Source organism: Tachyglossus aculeatus, chromosome 12, assembly GCF_015852505.1.
Source record: "Tachyglossus aculeatus isolate mTacAcu1 chromosome 12, mTacAcu1.pri, whole genome shotgun sequence".
NCBI classification, from domain to species: domain Eukaryota; kingdom Metazoa; phylum Chordata; class Mammalia; order Monotremata; family Tachyglossidae; genus Tachyglossus; species Tachyglossus aculeatus.
The window spans coordinates 18,753,780-18,774,646 of record NC_052077.1 but is presented as its reverse complement, the minus strand read 5'-3'; the positions used below and the strand labels follow the sequence as shown (position 1 = coordinate 18,774,646).

General features: G+C 44.2%; 1 protein-coding gene across 7 annotated transcripts in view; it reads left to right on the top strand.

The window, feature by feature from the left end:
• Window positions 1–2,410: 2,410 nt before the first annotated feature.
• The window catches only part of SLC10A7 (solute carrier family 10 member 7), a 178,102-nt gene continuing 159,645 nt past the window's right edge, over window positions 2,411–20,867 (top strand). For all 7 annotated transcript variants that reach the window (XR_005453411.1, XM_038755107.1, XM_038755106.1 and 4 more), the window contains exons 1-2: window positions 2,411–2,510; window positions 15,109–15,191. Coding sequence is in view for 6 of the 7 variants with exons in the window: in XM_038755107.1 (XP_038611035.1) it covers window positions 2,411–2,510; window positions 15,109–15,191 (183 nt within the window). In the remaining variant the exon portion in view is untranslated. The remainder of the gene's footprint in view (window positions 2,511–15,108; window positions 15,192–20,867) is intronic.

The following is a 20,867-nucleotide window of genomic DNA, read 5'->3' as shown; positions in this document are numbered from 1 at the left end:
CTCAATAAATACGGTTGAATGAATGAAGGCGCTGCTGAGTGGCGTTGCCAACTTGTACTTCCCAAGTGCTTAGTACAGTGCTCTGCACACAAGTAAGCGCTCAATAAATACGATTGAATGAATGAATGAATGACGGCGCTGCTGAGTGGCATTGCCAACTTGTACTTCCCAAGTGCTTAGTACAGTGCTCTGCACACGGTAAGCGCTCAATAAATACGATTGATTGAATGAATGAATGAATAAATACGATTGAATGAATGACGGCGCTGCTGAGTGGTTGTTGCCAACTTCTACTTCCCAAGCGTTTAGTACAGTGCACTGCACATGCTAAGCGCTCAATAAATATGATTGAATGAATGAATGACGGCGCTGCTGAGTGGTGTTGCCAACTTGTGCTTCCCAAGCGCTTAGTACAGTGCTCTGCACACGGTAAGCGCTCAATAAATACGATTGAATGAATGAATGACGGCGCTGCTGAGTGGCGTTGCCAGCGTGTGCTTCCCAAGCGCTTAGTACAGTGCTCTGCACACAGTAAGCGCTCAATAAATGCGATTGAATGAATGAATGAATGAATGAATAAATACGATTGAATGAATGACGGCGCTGCTGAGTGGCGTTGCCAAGTTGTGCTTCTCAAGTGCTTAGTACAGTGCTCTGCACACGGTAAGCGCTCAATAAGTGCGATTGAATGAATGAATGAACGAATGAATGAATAAATACGATTGAATGAATGACGGCGCTGCTGAGTGGCGTTGCCAACTTGTGCTTCCCAAGCGCTTAGTACAGTGCACTGCACACGGCAAGCGCTCAATAAATAAGATTGAATGAATGAATGAATGAACGAACGAATGAATGAATGAGTGAACGAATGAATGAATGAATGAAGGAACAAATGAACGAACGAATGAATGAAGGAAGGAACGAACGACCGAACGACGGAACGAACCATTGAATGAACGTATGAATGAATGAACGAACGAACGAACGAACGAATGAACGAACGAACAAATGAATGAAGGAACGAACGAACGAATGAATGAACGAACGAATAAATGAATGAATGACGGTAGCTGTAGAGCGGGTGGCTTTTGAGGTGCGTGTGTATTAGGGGTGGCGTGGTAGCGAGCGAGCGAACGAATGAATGAATGAATGAATGAATGAATGAATGACGGAGCTTCTGAGTGGCATGCCGGTAGAGGGGGCAGCTTTTGAGGTGCGTGTGTATTAGGGGTGGCGTGGTAGAGAACGAACGAACGAATGAATGAATGAATGAATGAATGACGGCGCTTCTGAGTGGCGTAGTGGTAGAGTGGGCGGCTTTTGAGGTGCGTGTGTATTAGGTGTGGCGTGGTAGCGATCGAACGAACGAATGAACGAATGAATGAGTGAACGAACGAATGAATGAATGAATGACGGCGCTGCTGAGTGGCCTAGCGGTAGAGCGGGCGGCTTTTGTGGTGCGTGTGTATTAGGGATGGCGTGGTAGCGAACGAACGAATGAACGAATGAATGAACGAATGAATGAATGAATGAATGAATGACGGCGGTGCCGCGTGGCGTAGCGGCAGAGCGGGTGGCTTTTGAGATGCGTGTGTATTAGGGGTGGCGTGGTAGTGAACCAACGAACGAATGAATGAATGAATGAACGAACGAACGAATGAATGAATAAATGAATGAATGACGGCGCTTCTGAGTGGCATAGCGGTAGAGCGGGCGGCTTTTGAGATGCGTGTGTATTGGGGTGGCGTAGTAGCGAATGAATGAATGAATGAATGAATGAATGGATGGATGGATGAATGAATGAATGAAGACGGCGCTTCCGAGTGGCGTAGCGGTAGAGCTGGCGGCTTTTGTGGTGCGTGTGTATTAGGGGTGGTGTGGTAGCGAACGGACGAACGAACGAATGAATGAATGAATGAATGAATAAATGAATGAATGACGGCGCTTCTGAGTGGCTTAGCGGTAGAGCGGGCGGCTTTTGAGGTGCGTGTGTATTAGGGGTGGCGTGGTAGCGAACGAACGAATGAACGAACGAATGAATGAAGGAAGGAAGGAAGGAATGACGGCGCTTCTCAGTGGCGTAGCAGTAGAGCGGGCGGCTTTTGAGGTGCGTGTGTATTAGGGGTGGCGTGGTAGCGAACGAACGAACGAATGAATGAATGAATGAAGACGGCGCTGCCGAGTGGCGTAGCGGTAGAGCGGGCGGCTTTTGCGGTGCGTGTGTATTAGGGGTGGCGTGGTAGCGATGGGGCCGTCGGTGCGGCCTGCGCGTCACCGGTTGCCGGGAGGCCCCTCCGGCCCCTCCGGCCCCCGCCGCTGCCTGCCGCTGGTCCTGCCCCCGGACCCGAACCCACCGACCCCCCCCCCCAATCAAATCCCAAAAGCCCAATCAAATCCCATCCCGGCCGGCATGGGGCTCCTGGACAGGATGAGAAAGGAATGGTTCATGCTGGGGATCGTCCTGGTCATCGCCGCCGCCAAACTGGAGCCCTCCGTGGGGGTCAAAGCCGGTAAGTGCGGCCCATCTCCACCCTCCATCCCCCCCCCATCCATTTGATTTTATTAAATTGGAGGGGGGGGGGCTTTATTTCCAAGTCGATTAAAAAGGGGGGAATTAATTATTCTGTCGTCCGTCTCCCCCTTTTAGACTGTGAGCCCACTGTTGGGTAGGGACTGTCTCTCTATGTTGCCAATTTGCACTTCCCAAGCGCTTAGTACAGTGCTCTGCACATAGTAAGCGCTCAATAAATACGATTGATGATGATGATGATGATGACTTGAACATCGCAAGCGCTTAGTACAGTGCTGCGCACACAGGAAGCGCCCAATAAATACGAACGTGGTGGCGTCAGTTTTCTCCTTCTAGTCTGTGAGCCCACTGTTGGGTAGGGACTGCCTCTGTATGTTGCCAACTTGGACTTCCCAAGCGCTTAGCGCAGTGCTCCGCACACAGTAAGCGCTCAGTAAATACGATTGATTGATTGACTTGGACTTCCCAAGCGCTTAGTACAGTGCTCTGCACACGGGAAGGGCCCCATAAATACGAATGATTGAATGTTTTGTTGTCAGTCTCCCCCTTCTAGACTGTGAGCCCCTTGTTGGGTAGGGACCGGCTCTGTTGTACTTCCCAAGCGCTTAGTACAGTGCTCTGCACACGGGAAGCGCTCAGTAAGTACGAATGAATGGATGTTTTGTTGTCAGTCTCCCCCTTCTAGACTGTGAGCCCCTTGTTGGGTAGGGACCGGCTCTGTTGTGCTTCCCTAGCGCTTAGTACAGTGCTCTGCACACAGGAAGCGCTCAATAAATACGAATGAATGTTTTGTTGTCGGCTTGTATTTCCCAAGCGCTTAGTACAGTGCTCTGCACACAGGAAGCGCCCAATAAATACGAATGATTGAATGTTTTGTTGTCAGTCTCCCCCTTCTAGACTGTGAGCCCCTTGTTGGGTGGGGACCGGCTCTGTTGTCGACTTGTACATCCTAAGCGCTTAGTACAGTGCTGCGCACACAGTAAGCGCCCAATAAATACAAATGAATGAATGTGGTGGTGGCAGTTTTCTCCTCCTAGACTGTCAGCTCGTTGTTGGGTAGGGCCCGGCTCCATCTGTTGTCGACTTGGCCTTCCCAAGCGCTTAGTACGGTGCCTCGCACACAGGAAGCGCTCAATAAATACGATGGAATGAACGAATGAATAATTGGGACAAAAAGGCTTGTCGCTCCATTCGTTCATTCCATCGTATTTATTGAGCGCTTGGTGCGGAGCGCTGCACTAAGCGATTGGGAGAGGACAGTCAATCAATCAATCAATCGTATTGAGCGCTTACTGTGTGCAGAGCACTGTATTAAATGCTTGGCAACATTATGGAGACGGTCCCGACTCAACCAAGGGCTTCCTCGCTCCTTCCCTCCGTTTTATTTAGAATTTATTTTCATTTTCTGGCCAGATTGGCAGGCCCGGGCTTGGCCTTCAGCCAGTGGGGGGAAAAAAGGACTGGCTTGGGGGGCCCTTAAATCCCATGATGGCTACAGTCTTCATCCTTACCTTACAGTCTTAACTCCTTCCCTTCCCCACAGCACCTGTATATATGTATATATGTTTGTACATATTTATTACTCTATTTATTTTACTTGTACATATCTATTCTATTTATTTTATTTTGTTAATATGTTTGGTTTTGTTCTCGGTCTCCCCCTTCTAGACTGTGAGCCCGCTGTTGGGTAGGGACTGTCTCTCCCCAGCTCCCCACTTTTTTTTCCCCTTTTCTTTTGGAGAGGAAGGAAAGCCACTGCTCCCGTTTTAGGATCCGGGCTTCCCTGGAAGTTCACGGCAGATGGACACGTTGCACAGCCAGCCCTGCAAACTGAGCGACTGTACTTCCGTGTGCGCCGCCTGAATTAACCACCCAGGCCCGGACACCGTCTGAAACCGTCCGGGGAACCAGGCAGTGCTGATGTGTCCTTCCCAAGCGCTTAGTACAGTGCTCTGCACGCAGTAAGCGCTCAATAAATACAATTGAATGAACTAATACTGTCTGTCTTCCCCTTCTGGACTGTGATCCCGTTGCTGAGTAGGGATCGTCTCTATATGTTGCTGATGTGTCCTTCCCAAGCGCTTAGTACAGTGCTCTGCACGCAGTAAGCGCTCAATAAATACAATTGAATGAATTAATATTGTCTGTCATCCCCTTCTAGACTGTGAGCCCATTGTTGAGTAGGGACCGTCGCTATATGTGGCTGATGTGTCCTTCCCAAGCGCTTAGTACAGTGCTCTGCACGCAGTAAGCGCTCAATAAATACGATTGAATGAATTAATATTGTCTGTCTTCCCCTTCTAGACTGTGAGCCCGTTGTTGAGTAGGGACCGTCTGTATATGTTGCTGATGTGTCCTTCCCAAGCACTTAGTACAGTGCTCTGCACGCAGTAAGCGCTCAATAAATACAATTGAATGAACTAATACTGTCTGTCTTCCCCTTCTGGACTGTGATCCCGTTGCTGAGTAGGGATCGTCTCTATATGTTGCTGATGTGTCCTTCCCAAGCGCTTAGTACAGTGCTCTGCACGCAGTAAGCGCTCAATAAATACTATTGAATGACTTAATATTGTCTATCTTCCCCTTCTAGACTGTGAGCCCGTTGTTGAGTAGGGACCGTCTCTATATGTGGCTGATGTGTCCTTCCCAAGCGCTTAGTATAGTGCTCTGCACGCAGTAAGCGCTCAATAAATACGATTGAATGACTTAATATTGTCTATCTTCCCCTTCTAGACTGTGAGCCCGTTGTTGAGTAGGGACCGTCTGTATATGTTGCTGATGTGTCCTTCCCAAGCGCTTAGTACAGTGCTCTGCACGCAGTAAGCGCTCAATAAATACGATTGAATGAATTAATATTGTCTGTCTTCCCCTTCTAGACTGTGAGCCCGTTGTTGAGTAGGGACCGTCTCTATACGTGGCTGATGTGTACTTCCCAAGCGCTTAGTACAGTGCTCTGCACGCAGTAAGCGCTCAATAAATACGATTGAATGAATTAATATTGTCTGTCTTCCCCTTCTAGACTGTGAGCCTGTTGTTGAGTAGGGACCGTCTCTATATGTGGCTGATGTGTACTTCCCAAGCGCTTAGTACAGTGCTCTGCACACAGTAAGCGCTCATTAAATACAATTGAAGGAATGAATGAATTTACTGAGCGCCTACTGTGGGCAGGGCACTGGCCTGAACGCTGGGGAGAGTGCAGCGGTGTTAGACACGTTCCCTGCTCACATTGAGGTTATGATCTGGATAATAATAATAGTGACAAGTGCTTACTATAGTAATAATAATAATGGTATGTGTTAAGCGCTTACTTTGTACTTCCCAAGCGCTTAGTACAGTGCTCTGCACACAGTAAGTGCTCAATAAATACAATTGATTGATTGACTGCCAAGCACTGTTCCAAGCCCTGGGGGGAATACACGGCCATCAGTTTATCCCACATGGGGCTTACAGTCTTCATCCTTACCTTACAGTCTTAACTCCTTCCCTTCCCCACAGCACCTGTATATATGTATATATGTTTGTACATCATCATCATCAATCGTATTTATTAAGCGCTGACTGTGTGCAGAGCACTGTACTAAGCGCTTGGGAAGTACAAGTCAATCAGTCGTATTTATTGAGCGCTTACTGTGTGCAGAGCACTGTGCTAAGCGCTTGGGAAGTACAAGTTGGCAACATATAGAGACAGTCCCTACCCAACAGTGGGCTCACAGTCTAAAAGGGGGAGACAGAGATACACATTTATTACTCTATTTATTTATTTATTTTACTTGTACATATCTATTCTATTTATTTTATTTTGTTAGTACGTTTGGTTTTGTTCTCCGTCTCCCCCTTTTAGACTGTGAGCCCACTGTTGGGTAGGGACTGTCTCTATATGTTGCCAACTTGTACTTCCCAAGCGCTTAGTACAGTGCTCTGCACACAATAAGTGCTCAATAAATACGATTGATTGATTGATTAACAATAATAATGGTATTTGTTAAGCGCTTACTATGTGCCAAGCACTGTTCCAAGCCCTGCGGGGAATACAAGGCCATCAGTTTATCCCACATGGGGCTTACAGTCTTCATCCTTATCTTACAGTCTTAACTCCTTCCCTTCCCCACAGCACCTGTATATATGTATATATGTTTGTACATATTTATTACTCCATTTATTTTACTTGTACATATCTATTCTATTTATTTTATTTTGTTAATATGTTTGGTTTTGTTCTCTGTCTCCCCCTTCTAGACTGTGAGCCCACTGTTGGGTAGGGACTGCCTCTATATGTTGCCAACTTGTACTTCCCAAGCGCTTAGTACAGTGCTCTGCACACAGTGAGTGCTCCATAAATATGATTGATTGATTCCCATTTTACAGATGAGGTAACTGAGGCCCAGAGAAGTTAAGTGACTTGCCCAGAGTCACACAGCAGACAAGCGCCGGAGTCGGGATTGGAACCCATGACCTCTGACTCCCAAGCCCTGGCTCTTTCCACTGAGCCACTATGCTACTCAGCACAACGAGGTTATGTTCTAGATAATAATAATGATAAGAACTTACTATAATAATAATAATGATGGTGTTTGTTAAGCGCTTACTATGTGCCCAGCACTGTTCTAAGCAATGGGGAAGATACAAGGTAATTAAGTTGGCCCACATAGGGCTCACAATCTTAACGCCCATTTAACAGATGAGGTAACTGAAGCACAGAGAAGTCAAGTGACTTGCCCAGGGTCACACAGCTGACAAGCGATGGAGGTGGGATGAGAACCCATGACCTCTGACTCCCAAGCCTGGGCTCTTTCCACTGAGCCATGCTGCTTCTCTGCAAAGCACTGTTCTATGCACTGGGGGGGGGATACAAAGTGATCAGGTTGCCCCACATGGGGCTCACAATTTTCATCCCCATTTTACAGATGAGTTAACTGAGGCACAGAGAAGTCAAGTGACTTGCCCAAAGTCACACAGCTGACAAGTGGTGGAGCTGGGATTAGAACCCATGACCTCTGACTCCCAAGCCCGGGATCTTTCCACTGAGACATGCTGCTTCTGGACAGGGAGTCAGGCATTAAAACTCCCCAGTGTGCAAAATAGCGGGGTCCTCATGACTAGCTGTTAACAGTAGAAATGGGGTGTAGCGACCCCCCCCCCCCCCTTTTTTTTTAAGAATGGCATTTATTACTATGTGTCGAGCACTATTCCGAGTGCTGGGGGAGTTACAAGTTCATCTGGTTGGACACAGTCCTCAATCAGCCCTATTATTGAGCACTTACTCTGTGCAGAGCACTGTACTAAGCACTTGGGAGAGTGCAGTACAGAAGAGTTGGTATACACGCTCACGGTCCATAACGAGTTTCCAGTCTAGAGGCACTATACTGAGTACAGTACAACAGATCATCATCATCAATCGTATTGATGATGAAGATTTGGTAGACGTGAGCCCTTGTCCCCCATGGGGCTCCCAGTCTAAGTAGGAGGGAGAACAGGGATTGAATTTTCATTTTACCTGTGAGGAAACTGAGGCACAGAGTAGTTATGTGACTTGCCCCAGAACACACAGCAGGCCAGTGGTGGAGCTGGGATTAAAACCCAGGTCCTCTGATTCCCAGGCTTGTGCTGTTTCTACTGGGCCACACTTAAGTAGTGGCAGGCTAAGAGTTGCTGATCAGTTTCCTGTTTTTTAATTGCTACTTTGTTACAAAAAATACATATCATTAATTGATTTAAAAAAAATTGAGGGGCAACTATTCACTTAGATCGGTCAGATTGTTTACCTTGTCCATTTCGGAACTTCAAGAGTCAATCAGTTCATTCATTCATTCAATCGTATTTATCGAACACTTTAGTGGGTGCAGAGCACTGTACTTAAGCACTTGAGAGTACACTATAACAATAAACAGGCACATTCCCTGTCCACGACGAACTTACAGTCTAGAGGGGGACACAGATGTTAGTATACATAAATAAATTACAGATATATACGTTAGTGCTGTGGGGCTGAGAGGGGGGATGAATAAAGGGAGCAAGTTAGGGTGGGGAGTGGGTGAAGAGGGAAGGGGGGCCTACGGAAGGCCTCTTGGAGGAGATGTGCCTTCAGTTGTATATATCGAGTGCTTCCTGTGAGTAGAACACTGTTCTGAGTACTTGGGAGAGTACAGTACACACAGTTGAGAGGTTTGCTGTCCTAATCTCCAACAGAAAGTAGGGTCTGTGAGCACCAATTAATATACAATCTTCAGGGTAGGTGTATTTCATAACCCAGTAAAATTGGAGAAATTTTATGGTATTTTAAAAATGAAGAGTATTGCTAATATATTTAGGCTGAGTCCACGATGGCAAATTATCAGAATAATTCAGGCCAGGAAACACATGTTGGTAACTGTGGTTAAATTGAAAAACCTCTTCACCTGTAGTTGCTAGATAATGAGAAGCAGAGAGTGCTTGGAGAGATTGAACTGCCCGAGAAATTTGCTATTGTAGACCCAGTCTTAAAGGTCAATTCCCAAAGCAAACTCTTTTCAGGGAAATCCCTTTAAAGGATGTCATTTAGTTTGTGAGGGAAAGAATCCTAGGAAGTGAATTCTTCCCAGTTCCATCCTCAAAATAAGCTAGAAAAAACAGAATAGGTTATATGTACGTCAAGGATGCACAAAGATAAGTAACTGCTGGAGTTAGAATGGTAGTTTATGAAAACAAAAATTTCACCTTCTGTAATTTTGGGGCAAAATAAACATATCCTCCGGTTTATAGTCTATAAATTGAGGACTTGCTTTTACTTGTCAAATTAATTCATTCAGTTGTATTTATTGAGCGCTTACTGTGTGCAGAGCACTGTACTAATAATGATCATACCTATTAAGGGCTGGGGAAGATACAAGTTAATCAGGTGGACACAGCCCCTGTCTTACAGTTTATGTACAGTAGAGGAAACTGAGGCACAGAGAAATTAAATGACTTGCCCAAGGTCACACAGCAGGCAAGTGGTGGATCCAGGATGAGAACCCAGGTCCTCTGACTGCCAGGCTCATGCTCTTTCCACTAGGCCACACTGCTTCGTGTTTTGAAAATTGTTATTTAGGGTTTACCACACCTGTGAGGGGCAGGGATGCTTTTTGAAATATTTTTTTCTGAAGAAAACTCAGATTTTTTCCCCCATATCTGCCTGAGGCAAATCTAACTCAAAGTGATCAAAGTGATTGTTCCTCGTGCAGCTCGGATGAACACATTTAGGATTACCTACCACTGGTTTTGTCCAGACATCAGCAGGTACCCCTGACTGAAGGATGACAATTTGGATTTTTTAAATCCCCAAATCTATTATCTCAACCTGATACCATCCTGAATGTAGGAAGGCTGATGGTGGCAAAAAGTAGGAGGGAGAGGAGGTACAAAAACAGCGTTCTGGGCAGCAGCTGTCAAGCCATTTTCCAGACCCGTCAGGAGGCAAAAATGGGGACTCCATTTTTTAGCAAAAATATCCTGGCTGCACCAGCTCAAACTTACTCTTGAGTTCTGAGCTGAAATCTTAAAACATTTTCCTATTGATAATTTCCCAGTGTGGGAGATACGGGCTTGTTCTTGGCAGTAAGATTAAGTAAAATTTTAAAATCTTCTGGCAGATCTTTACCTGTGAAATGTGGTTACCCATTTTTGCATGTATGTGGCTGAACCCCACAGTATGGAAGTATGTATTCTTCTACTCTATTATGTCCCCTGTCCATATCCTAATTCTAAAAGCTGTCTCTCCCTGGAGATTGTAAGCTCCTGTGGACAGGGATTGTGTCTCTGACCTCTGTTATATTGTACAGTGTAAGTGTTCAATAAATACCAATGATTGACTGTGTAAAGTTTACAGCCTCAGAGGCAGAGATTTTAGAATTTGTACTCCCACTTCATGTGTTTTCTACAGAAAGTAGCTACTGTGAGCGGTTCAAGCCTCTGTTTGAATGGAAGACGTCCAGGAAAACTCTGTGGTGCCAGTGGTTATTACAAGAATTGCCATCTGTGCTTCTAACTTTTTGCGTTGAGGCATAAAAAGGAGGTCTGATGATAGTGAACTTCTTGTTCAGGCTCCAGTGTATATCCTGCTAACTAGAATCCCTTCCAAAGTTTAGTTTTAAGTAGAAAAAGTCCTTTTTTGCTTTAAATTACTGGGCAAAGTTGCTGGGGATTGTTAAATTAATTTTCCTTCAGAGTTGTCTGCGGTTATAAGTGGTAAGTGTGAGGCAAATGTATGTTGTATTTCCAACCTTACTTGTGAAGGTCTTGGAATTAAATGTTATTGCTCACCATTTGAAATTGCTCACCATTTTAATTGGTTGTAACATCCCTTTCAGAATGATCGTTTCCTTTCTTGTGGGCCCTGTAGGTTCAAAACCCTGCGGGAGTTATGGCTGCTTTTTCTCTATGTAGAAGCCTTTCAATCATTTTTTTTTATTGAGTGTTCACTGTATGCAGAACACTGTAGTAAGCACTAGAGAGAGAACTATATAATAGAGTTGATAACAGAGATATAACTACCTGCAATGAACTTAGTCTTTCCGTGGAGTTTGTTTTTGCCAGATAGACAAGCAGAGTTTTAGTAGGTTTTCTGCCACCTATTTTTTTATATAAAAATAAAAAAATAGGTTGTAACAGCAGTCCTCGTTGCCTGATCTCCAAACCAGTTAATATTTTTTTTGAGTAGAATTTTTACTTTCTTGAGAGCAGCTGTATGTCTAAGCCAGATGGGTTGGTTGTTCCCAGCCCTGTTGTTATAAGTTGGCCTGTCACTTGTCCTGACAGCATCTGCCAGCATCTTTAGGGAAGCAGCCTGGTCTAATAATAATAATGATGGTATTTGTTAAGCGCTTAATATGTGCCAAGCAGTGCTCTAAGCACTGGAGTAGATACAAGGTAATCAGGTTGCCCCACGTGGGGCTCACAGTCTTAATCCCCACTTTATAGGTGAGGTAACTGAGGCACAGAGAAGTGACTTGACTTGCCCAAAATCACTCAGCTGACAAGTGGCAGAGTCGAGATTAGAACCCACGACCTGTGATTCCCAAGCCCATGCTCTTTCCACTAAGCCACACTACACATACTTGCCACATCTGCTATTTGACCTTGGGCAAGTCACTTCATTTCTGTGACTCAGTTACCTCATCTGTAAAATGGGGATTAAGACTGTGAGCCTCATGTGAGACAGGGACTGTATCATCATTATCAATCGTATTTATTGAGCGCTTACTGTGTGCAGAGCACTGTACTAAGCGCTTGGGAAGTACAAGTTGGCAACATATAGAGACAGTCCCTACCCAATAGTGGGCTCACAGTCTAAAAGGGGGAGACAGAGAACGAAACCAAACATACTAACAAAATAAAATAAATAGAATAGATATGTACAAGTAAAATAAATAAATAAATAGAGTAATAAATATGTACAAACGTATATACATATATACAGGTGCTGTGGGGAAGGGAAGGAGCTAAGATGGTAAGACTGTATCCAACCTGATTACCCTGCATCTATCCCAGCACTTAGAACGGTGCTTGGCTTGTATGCTGTTTCTGCAGCCCCTTTTGATCTGCTGTCACCACTTCTGGATTTTGGGCTCCCACTTAGGAGGGTTCCCTTCCACTTTCTTTCATCACTCCACCTTGGGCCTCAGAGCACTGAGGAGCTTCAGGACCATGGTAGGGGACCCAGAAACTACAGCCTGAAGTCAGAAGTGGAATGAGCTCCGTGGCTGTGACTTCTTTGGGGAACCCACCTGTCTACTCATCCATTGCTCTGGGCTCAGTTTTCCTGAGGATCAGCACTATGATCTTTTTCGACTGCCAAAGTCCGAGCTAGCTGGAATCCCGTAGCTAATAACTGTGGTAGTTAAGGGCTTACTATGTTCCAAGCACTGTGATAAGCCATGGGGTAGTTCGGATGTAGTTTCTTCCCCACAAGGAGCTCACAGACTGAGGGAGGCAGAGCAGGTATTTAATCAGAGACAAAAAAGCTAAGGAACTTGTTCATGGTGACACAATGGTTAGAACAGTGCTTGATATGTAGTAAGCGCTTAACAAATACCATCAGCATCACAGTAGGCAAGTGGCAGAGCTGGCATCAGAATCCAGGTGTCCTGTCTCTGAGCCCTGTGCTTTTCCCACTTGGCCACCCTGCTTTTCAACGTATATTGCTGCTCTAAAAAACATATATTGCCATGCTCTGTATCAATCAATCGTATTTATTTATTGAGCGCTTACTGTGTGCAGAGCACTGTACTAAGTGCTTGGGAAGTACAAGTTGGCAACATATAGAGACAGTCCCTATCCAACAGTGGGCTCACAGTCTAAAAGGTGGGCTCACAGTCTATAAGATACTCATGTATCATGGATCTCATGTATACTCATTCATTGTGTCTGGGTGGCGTTGTGGTGATGGTGGGAGAACCACATTGACTTCATATGCACAGAACCGAACTAAGAATACATTGTCGCATTTGATGCAGATATATAACTTACAGGTAGGAGCCAGTCAACTCAGAACTAAGAAAGCATTGATAACATTCATCCAGTATTAGGCTTTGCAGATCAACAACGTATCATTCATTCACAAGAGTATAAAGATTCTATTCTTTTGAAATTCAGAGTAAGTGGCTGGTTTCCAGCTCCAGATTTATTTAGTCCAAACTAGTGCATTCATAAAGTAGAATTCTACAGAGGAAACTGGTTTATATTTGCATTTACAAATGATGTATAATTTCTATTAAGAAACCAAAAACATAAATAGCATAAACCAGTAGTATGATATCCTTGGTTAGGCTTGAATAGTTACATTCCATTAAATAATTTGTAGTCTTTCTTAGTGAACCACAAGCATTTCTTTTTTTCTTTACCAAAAAGTCAAAAAACTGAATTTAATGAGCCGTAATGATTGTGTCATTCTTACAGCAAAAAATTATTTTTTGGCAGGACTCCCTTTTCATATGTTTTCCATTCCCTCCCTGAAAGACTCTACCTATATTAAGTAACTCTAATAATAAATGTCGTATTTAAATGCTTACTATGTGCTGAGCACATACTACTATAGTACTACTACTATACTACTAAGCATCCCAGTAGGTATAGGATGATCAGGTTAGACACAGTCCCTGTCCCACATGAGGTTCACAGTACAGGGGAAGGGAGAACAGATATTCCCCATTTTACAGATGAGGAAACTGAGGCACAGAGAAGTTAAATAACTTGCCCATGGTCACAACAGGTAAGCCGCAGAGCCAGGATTAAAGCCCAGGCCCTTTGACTCCCAGGCTGATGCTCTTTCCACTAAGTCACGCTGCTTCCTAACTTTACCCTTTTGAACTTTATGCCTGCCTTATGATCCAAATTTAGTTATTCAAGTTATCTGTGTAGTGGATACAGTGCTCAGAGCATGTATACCAGATGTACATAAGAAGACAAGAAGCCCAGCCCCTAGGAACTCACATTAAGAAGAAAAGAAGGGAATGTGTGAACAGCTAGGTTTTTCTCAGAGAACAAATGTATTCCCTAGGACTGAAGGAGATATTTTACTTTGGTATTTGTTAAGTGCTTATTATGTGCCAGCACTATAGTAAGCGCTGGGATAGATATAAGGTAATCAGGTTGGACACAGTTCCTGTCTCACATAGGGCTCACAGACTTAATACCTGTTTTGTATAGGAGTAACTGGGGCACAGAGAAGTTAAGTGACTTGGCCAAGGTCACACAGCAAGCATGTGGCAGAGTTGGGATTAGAATTCATTCATTCATTCAATTCAATTGTAGTTATTGAGCACTTACTGTGTGCAGAGCACTGTACTAACAGCTTAGGAGAGTACAGTATAACAATAAACAGACACATTCTCCACCCACAATGAGCTTAGTGTCTAGATGGGGAGACAGACATTAACATAAATAAATAAATTACAGGTAATTTATAAGTGCTGTGGGGCTGGGAGTGGGGATGAATGAAGGGAGCAAGTCAGGGTGACACAGAAGGGAGAGGGAGAATTGGAAAGGAGGGCTTAGGGAAGGCCTCTTGGAGGAGGTGTGCCTTCAATAAGGCTCTGAATCCACATTCCAACTCCCAGGCTTGTGCTCTATCCACTAGGCCTTGCTTTTTCTCAGCAACTTTGAGAGGCAACAAGGGACTGATGCTTTGAGAGATCACGAGAATTTGAGCCATTGGTTCCCAAAAGAAGCATTGCAGCTTGGTGGCATGAAGATGTTAATTGACCATTTCAAGTGCACGCACAGAATTTGGCTGAGAAGGAACAAAGTCACAACTTGGAAGGACTTATTGCTGGTTCTGTAGCGATGGGATGCTGTTTTGTAGATTCTCCTCTTTTGGTCCTGGGACTCTGCATCAGAAGGTGGCTCTGAAATATAACCAGTACCACCACTGGTTCCCTCCCTCAATTGGTTAGCACCTTTTAGGTGTGAAAGGATAGGATACTTTTAGTTCAGGATGCTTCTTGGGATTCTTCGTTGGGCTTGAGAGCTGCTGTTCATATAATAGAGCCATAGTAATTCCCTGTTTTTGTGTGTGCTCCAAATGTCTTGCAGTGATTCACTTTTCTTGGCTTTTTTTTTTTTAGGACCACTGAAGCCCGAGATTACTGTAACCTACATCGCTGTTTCAGCTATATTTTTTAACAGTGGACTGTCCTTAAAAACTGAGGTATTGGAAACTTTGGGGGACACAAAGTAGATAGCAAAAGATGATTTTTATGCCCTTTATTTTAACTTTGAGGTTCTCATTGGTAAACCTGACTTCTAGGACTATCAAAATAGTACTACTTTAGAATTATAGAGAGTTAAAGAGTGTATTTGAGAGCCTGCTCATGTCTGGAACTATGTGTACAGCTGTTGCGATTTTGGCAGACTGATTTACATATATCCTAAGTTTTAATAATGATTGTGGGCAATTATTGGTTTCCACGATTTCTATTGTTCAGATTATGCTTGTTCTACGGTACTACGGCTTAATTTATATTTAAACTGCAGTTGCTTCTTGAACTTTCCATTTGGTTCTTGGACCTGCTTATATTTCTAAATCGTGATCTTCATTACAAGACCAGAAGTATTCCTGTTTCTTTTACCTCTGCTAAGCATATTGGCTGTCGCAGCCTAAATTCATGTTTCCCGGTAATCTGAGGGTTTCAGAACACAGAGTTCTCTCTAAGTGGAGAAACAAAGGGTTTTTCAAGCAGAGAAGATAAGAGTAATATTGTTTATGACCCCCCCTTTAGTTCTTCAGGAAAAGTCAGGAGAGGCTACAAGGGAAAATACACTTTTGAGGAAATATACTACAATTCTATAACTAAAAATATGAAATCACGTTGACTCCCATATATTTATGTACTTGTAAATAGACACTCTAGGTCTAAGGAGAATCTTAGGTGATTGTTCAAAGATGTTAATTCAGTCATATTTATTGAGTGCTTTCTGTTTGCAGAGCACTGTACCAATTGCTTGGGAGAGTATAATATGACAATAAACAGATACATTCCCTGACCACAATGAGTTTACAGTCTGAGGGAAGAAGAGTCTAGTTGGAAGAAGAGTTCATCATGCAGAATTTCGTTGTCTGTATTTAGCTAAAGAGTGATTTGAAGAGATAACCAAATGTGAATGCCTCCTTTAATTCTCTCCATTTTAGTGTAACATGAAATATAAAAAGTAATTATGCAGTCTGATACTGATAAAGAAACAAAAAAAATGCAGTTTTAAAATTGGATAATTTTACTTTCTAAGACCATGTATTGTTTTCAGCTAAACAGGGGTTGCAAAAGCTTGTGTTCTGCCTTTTACCCCTTCCTCTAATTTTCCCACAGAGGTTGATAGGCATATTATATTTCTAAATATTTTATTTCCAAATTATTGTATATTTCCAAATACAGGTTTGACTTTAGCTGAGATCAGTGATGTTAGTTCAAAGATCTGTGATATTGCAACTTGTGAAGCATTCTTGCTAGTACCATAGGGATCTTGCTTTGAGGTCTTCTTGCTGACTGTGGCTAAAACTGTTTCTGGAGCTGTTGCTTTAATAATAATAATAATAATAATAATAATAATAATGGTATTTGTTAAGTGCTTACTATGTGCAAAGCACTTTACTTCAGTTATTCACAGTTCTGGCTACATTCCCTGGTGTCTTCATAATGGCTACAGCCATTATTTATGCAATGGGAACTCTGGCAAGATACTCCCTTTTGCTTCCTTGCTTCTTTGTTATTGCTATTTTGCAAACCAGCCAGTATTGTCGGGCACTGGAGTTGAAAAAGGAAAAATGTCTCAGCTAATGGTATTCCTCCAGGTAGTCCCTTGTAGGGCCAATTGGGCAAGTACCTTGGGCCAACATCCTTTTGGGGGCCTATAACTGTATCACCTATCATGTATCCTGTTGCTGTAGATCGTACCACCACTCTCCCTTTTTCATAAGCTCCACAACATTGGCATTTTCCTCAACTCACCTCTTTCATTCAACCTACACATTCAATCTGTCATGAAATCCTGTTGGTTCCACCTTCACAACATCTCTAGAATCCACCCCTTCCTCTCCATCCAACCTCCTACCATGCTGATCAAACACTCATCATTTCCCCCCGTTCTCTGCTGCTCTTCCTGCATCCTATTTCTCCTCTCTCCAGTTCATACTTCATTCAGCCGCCCAGATCATTTTTCTGAAAAACGTTCCGTCCATATCTCCCCAACTCCTTGAAAACTTCCAATGGTTGCCCAACCACCTCCCCATCAGACAGAAACTCCTTATCATCAGCTTTAAGGCAGTCAATCAGATCTTTCCCTTTTTTCCATGGTATTTAAGTGATTATTTTGTGCCACACACTGTACTAAGCACTGGGGTAAGTACAAGCTAATCAGGTTGGACACAGTCCATGTCCCACATGGGGCACATAGTCTTTATCCTCATTTTACAGATGAGGTCACTGACTCAGATTCTTCTGACTCCCAGGACTGTGCTCTTTCTGCTAGGCCATGCTGCTTCTCTTCCTTCCCTTCTCTTCCTTCTACCTAGCCCAACCAACTCTCTGTATCTTGCTCCTGTCCATCTTGCCACTGACTGCTTGCCCACCTTCTCCCTTCTGCTTCATATCTGACAGTTCACCATTCTCCCCACCTTTAAAAATCCTCTTAAAGTCATGTTTCCTTTAAGAGGCCTTCCCAAACTAAGCCCATTAATTCCCCTCTCCTTCCGCCCCTCTGTGTCAACTATAAACTTAGCTGTGTACCCCTTCATGGCGTAGTGGATAGAGCCTGGGCTTCTGAGTCAGAAGGATCTGGGTTCTAATCCCAGCTCTGCCATGTATCTGCTGTGGAACCTTGGGCAAGTGACTTCACTTCTCTGGGCCTCAGTTACCTCATCTGTAAAATGGGGATTAAGATTGTGAGCCTCAAGTGGGTCAGGGACTGTGTCCAACTCGATTTGCTGTATCCGTCCCAGTGCTTAGAACAGTCCCTGGCACACAGTATGCACTTAACAAATACCACAATTATCATTATTATTATTATTTGATACCCCAGTCCCACAGTACTTTCCATTCATTCATTCAATCGTATTTATTGAGCGCTTACCACAGTACAGTGCAGAGCACTATTCTAAGTGCTTGGGAAGTACAAGTTGGCAACATATAGGGACGGTCCATACCCAACAGTGGGCTCACAGTACTTATGTAAATATTCTTATACTCTACCATTTCCCCATCCCTAATTTATTTAAATGTTTGTCTCTCCCTGTAGAGTGTAAGCTCCTTGTAGCAGGAATCTCATTTACCAACTCTGTTGTATTGTGCTTTCTAAATTGCTTACTTCAGTGATCTGCACACAGTGAGTGCTCAATAAATACCAGTGATTGACTGATTGACCCTATACCCCTTGGAAGCAGGACTCTTGGATCTGAGTCACTGGTGTTTGACCAATTGACCTCCCTTCTTTCTTCCACTGCCTGAGTGTTGGCAGGTCTCTGGGAGGGACAGGGCTCCCTTTAGCATGGGACTAAGGACTTGTTCGAGTATTGCCAAGAAGTGAGGGGAAGGGAGGTGGCAGCAGTGGTTTTAGGAATCCTCTGGCTACCCAACATCAATTGGTCAGGGAGGGAGAGATTTGAGGATTGAACTTCCTCAAGTACCTATCCTAAATGGTCCTGTGGTATTGGTTAAGTGTTTACTATGGACTAAGCATTGGAATAGGTTAATCAGGTCGGAAAGAGGCCTTGTCCCATATGAGGCTCATGGTCTGAGGGGCAGTGAGAACAGGTATTTACTCCCTCCACCCTGCCCCCCATTTTACAGATGAGGAAATTGAGACACAGAGAAGCAAAGTGACACATCCAAGCTCACACAGTTGGCATGTGGCAGAACCAGGATTAAAACCCAGGTCCTCTGACTCCCAGCCCTGTGCATTTTCTGCTAGGCCATGTCGCTCCTCAATCCTTGCCCCTTAACCCTTCATCTTCCCAATCTCCTCCAAGTGACATTCTTGCGAAGTTGTGACTCATAGGAGATCTGCTGCTATCACTGATGCTCCCATCTCCCCATTCCTCCTGGTGATGTTCAAACAAGGAGAGCCCCTCCCCTCTTGGAGAGTTGCCATCTCATGAAGCAAGGAGGCCCTGGGGCTGTGGGGCTAGGCCTATACAAGATGTCACTGGTATAGTCAGGTAGGTGCCAGTGACAGCACCATTCATTAATTCATTCATTCAGATGTATTTATTAAGATCTTACTGTGTGCAGAGCACTGTACTAAGCGCTTGAGAAAATGCCATACAACAATAAAGAGTGACAATCCCTGCCCACAATGAGCTCACAGTTTGGAGGGGGGGAAGAGGATAATAATTATGGTATTTAAGTGCTTACTATGTGTCAAGCAATGTACTAAGTGTTGGGTTGGATACAAGCAAATAGGGTTGGACACAGTCCCGAGTCCCTCGTGGGGCTCACAGTCCATTCGTTCATTCAATCGTATTTATTGAGCACTTACTGTGTGCAGAGCACTGTGCTAAGCGCTTGGGAAGTACAAGTCGGCAACATATAGACAGTCTACCCAACATATAGACTGTTGGGTAGAGACAGTCCGTACTCAACAACAGACTCACAGTCTAGAAGGGGAGACAGACAACAAAACAAAACATCCCCATTTTACAGATGAGGTAGCTGAGGCACAGAGAAGTGAAGTGGTTTGCACAAGGTAACACAGCAGACAATCAGAGGAACTGGGATTAGAACCTATGACCTTCTGATTCCCAGGCCCATGCTCTATCCACTATGCCCGGTGTGTCTCCTGTGAGGTTTTCTTTTTATAGTAGTTTTTAAACACTTACCAAGTACTGTTCTAAGATGAGGAATCTGAGGTCCAGAGAAATGTAGTGACTTGCCTAAGGTCATATAGCAGACAAATGGTGGAGCCGGGATTAGAACCTGGGTTCTGTGACTCCCTATGCTTTTCATAGGTACTTGTACCAATGGGCTGCTGGCTATTGTTCCGGAAAGCTAATTGATGATACTTTTACAAATGCATGACAAGAGAGGAAAGGTGGGCCACTCAGCCCTTCAACCAGGTGCTCACCCAACTTGCTTTTCCAGAGGGTTCTTGAGTCAGCAGGGCCTCTCCAGCTGTTGCTGACAATCACAACAGAAATTTCCTTGTTGCTCTTCCTTGTCATGCTGGAAAGCCATTATTTAAGAACTTTCATTTTTTTAAACTCATTCCCGCCTTTCACCTGGAGCCCCCAAATCCTGAACAAAGCGCACGAGCTCTCCACCCTGAAATCTCAAACCTGTTTTGGGACCTTTTAATTTTAAAAATAATAATTGTGGTATTTGTTAAATGCATGCTAAGCACTGGGGTAGATACAGTGTAGTCAGATCAGACACAGTCATCACTGACCTGTATTAGGCTCACAGTTTAAGGGGGAGGGAGAACAAGTGCTTTACCCCTGTTTTGCAGAAGAGAAAACGGAGAGGTTTCACAGCAGGCAAGTGGCAGAGTTGAATTTAGAACGCAGGTCTTCTGACTTCCAGTCCTGTGCTCTCTCCACTAGGTCATACTTAACCCTGCCCCCCCTTTTTTTTTTGTCTCAGGATTGTGACATGCTGCCTGGAACCTGTAGAGATGAGATGGGGTGGGTGGAGATGGAACAAAGCCAGCAAAGTGGGGAGAGTGGAAGCAGTACACTCCCAGCTTCCCTCCCTGCCTCAATCCTGGCCCAGTTTTCCTGCAGTGTGAGGTTCTCAGCAGTGTGGGCTGGAAATTTGAAAAAAATACAGGGTGGATTTGGTTTTTGGGTGTGTCTGGTTGAGAGTTTCAGGAGATGGAATGGTGGACTAAGGAAGGTGGG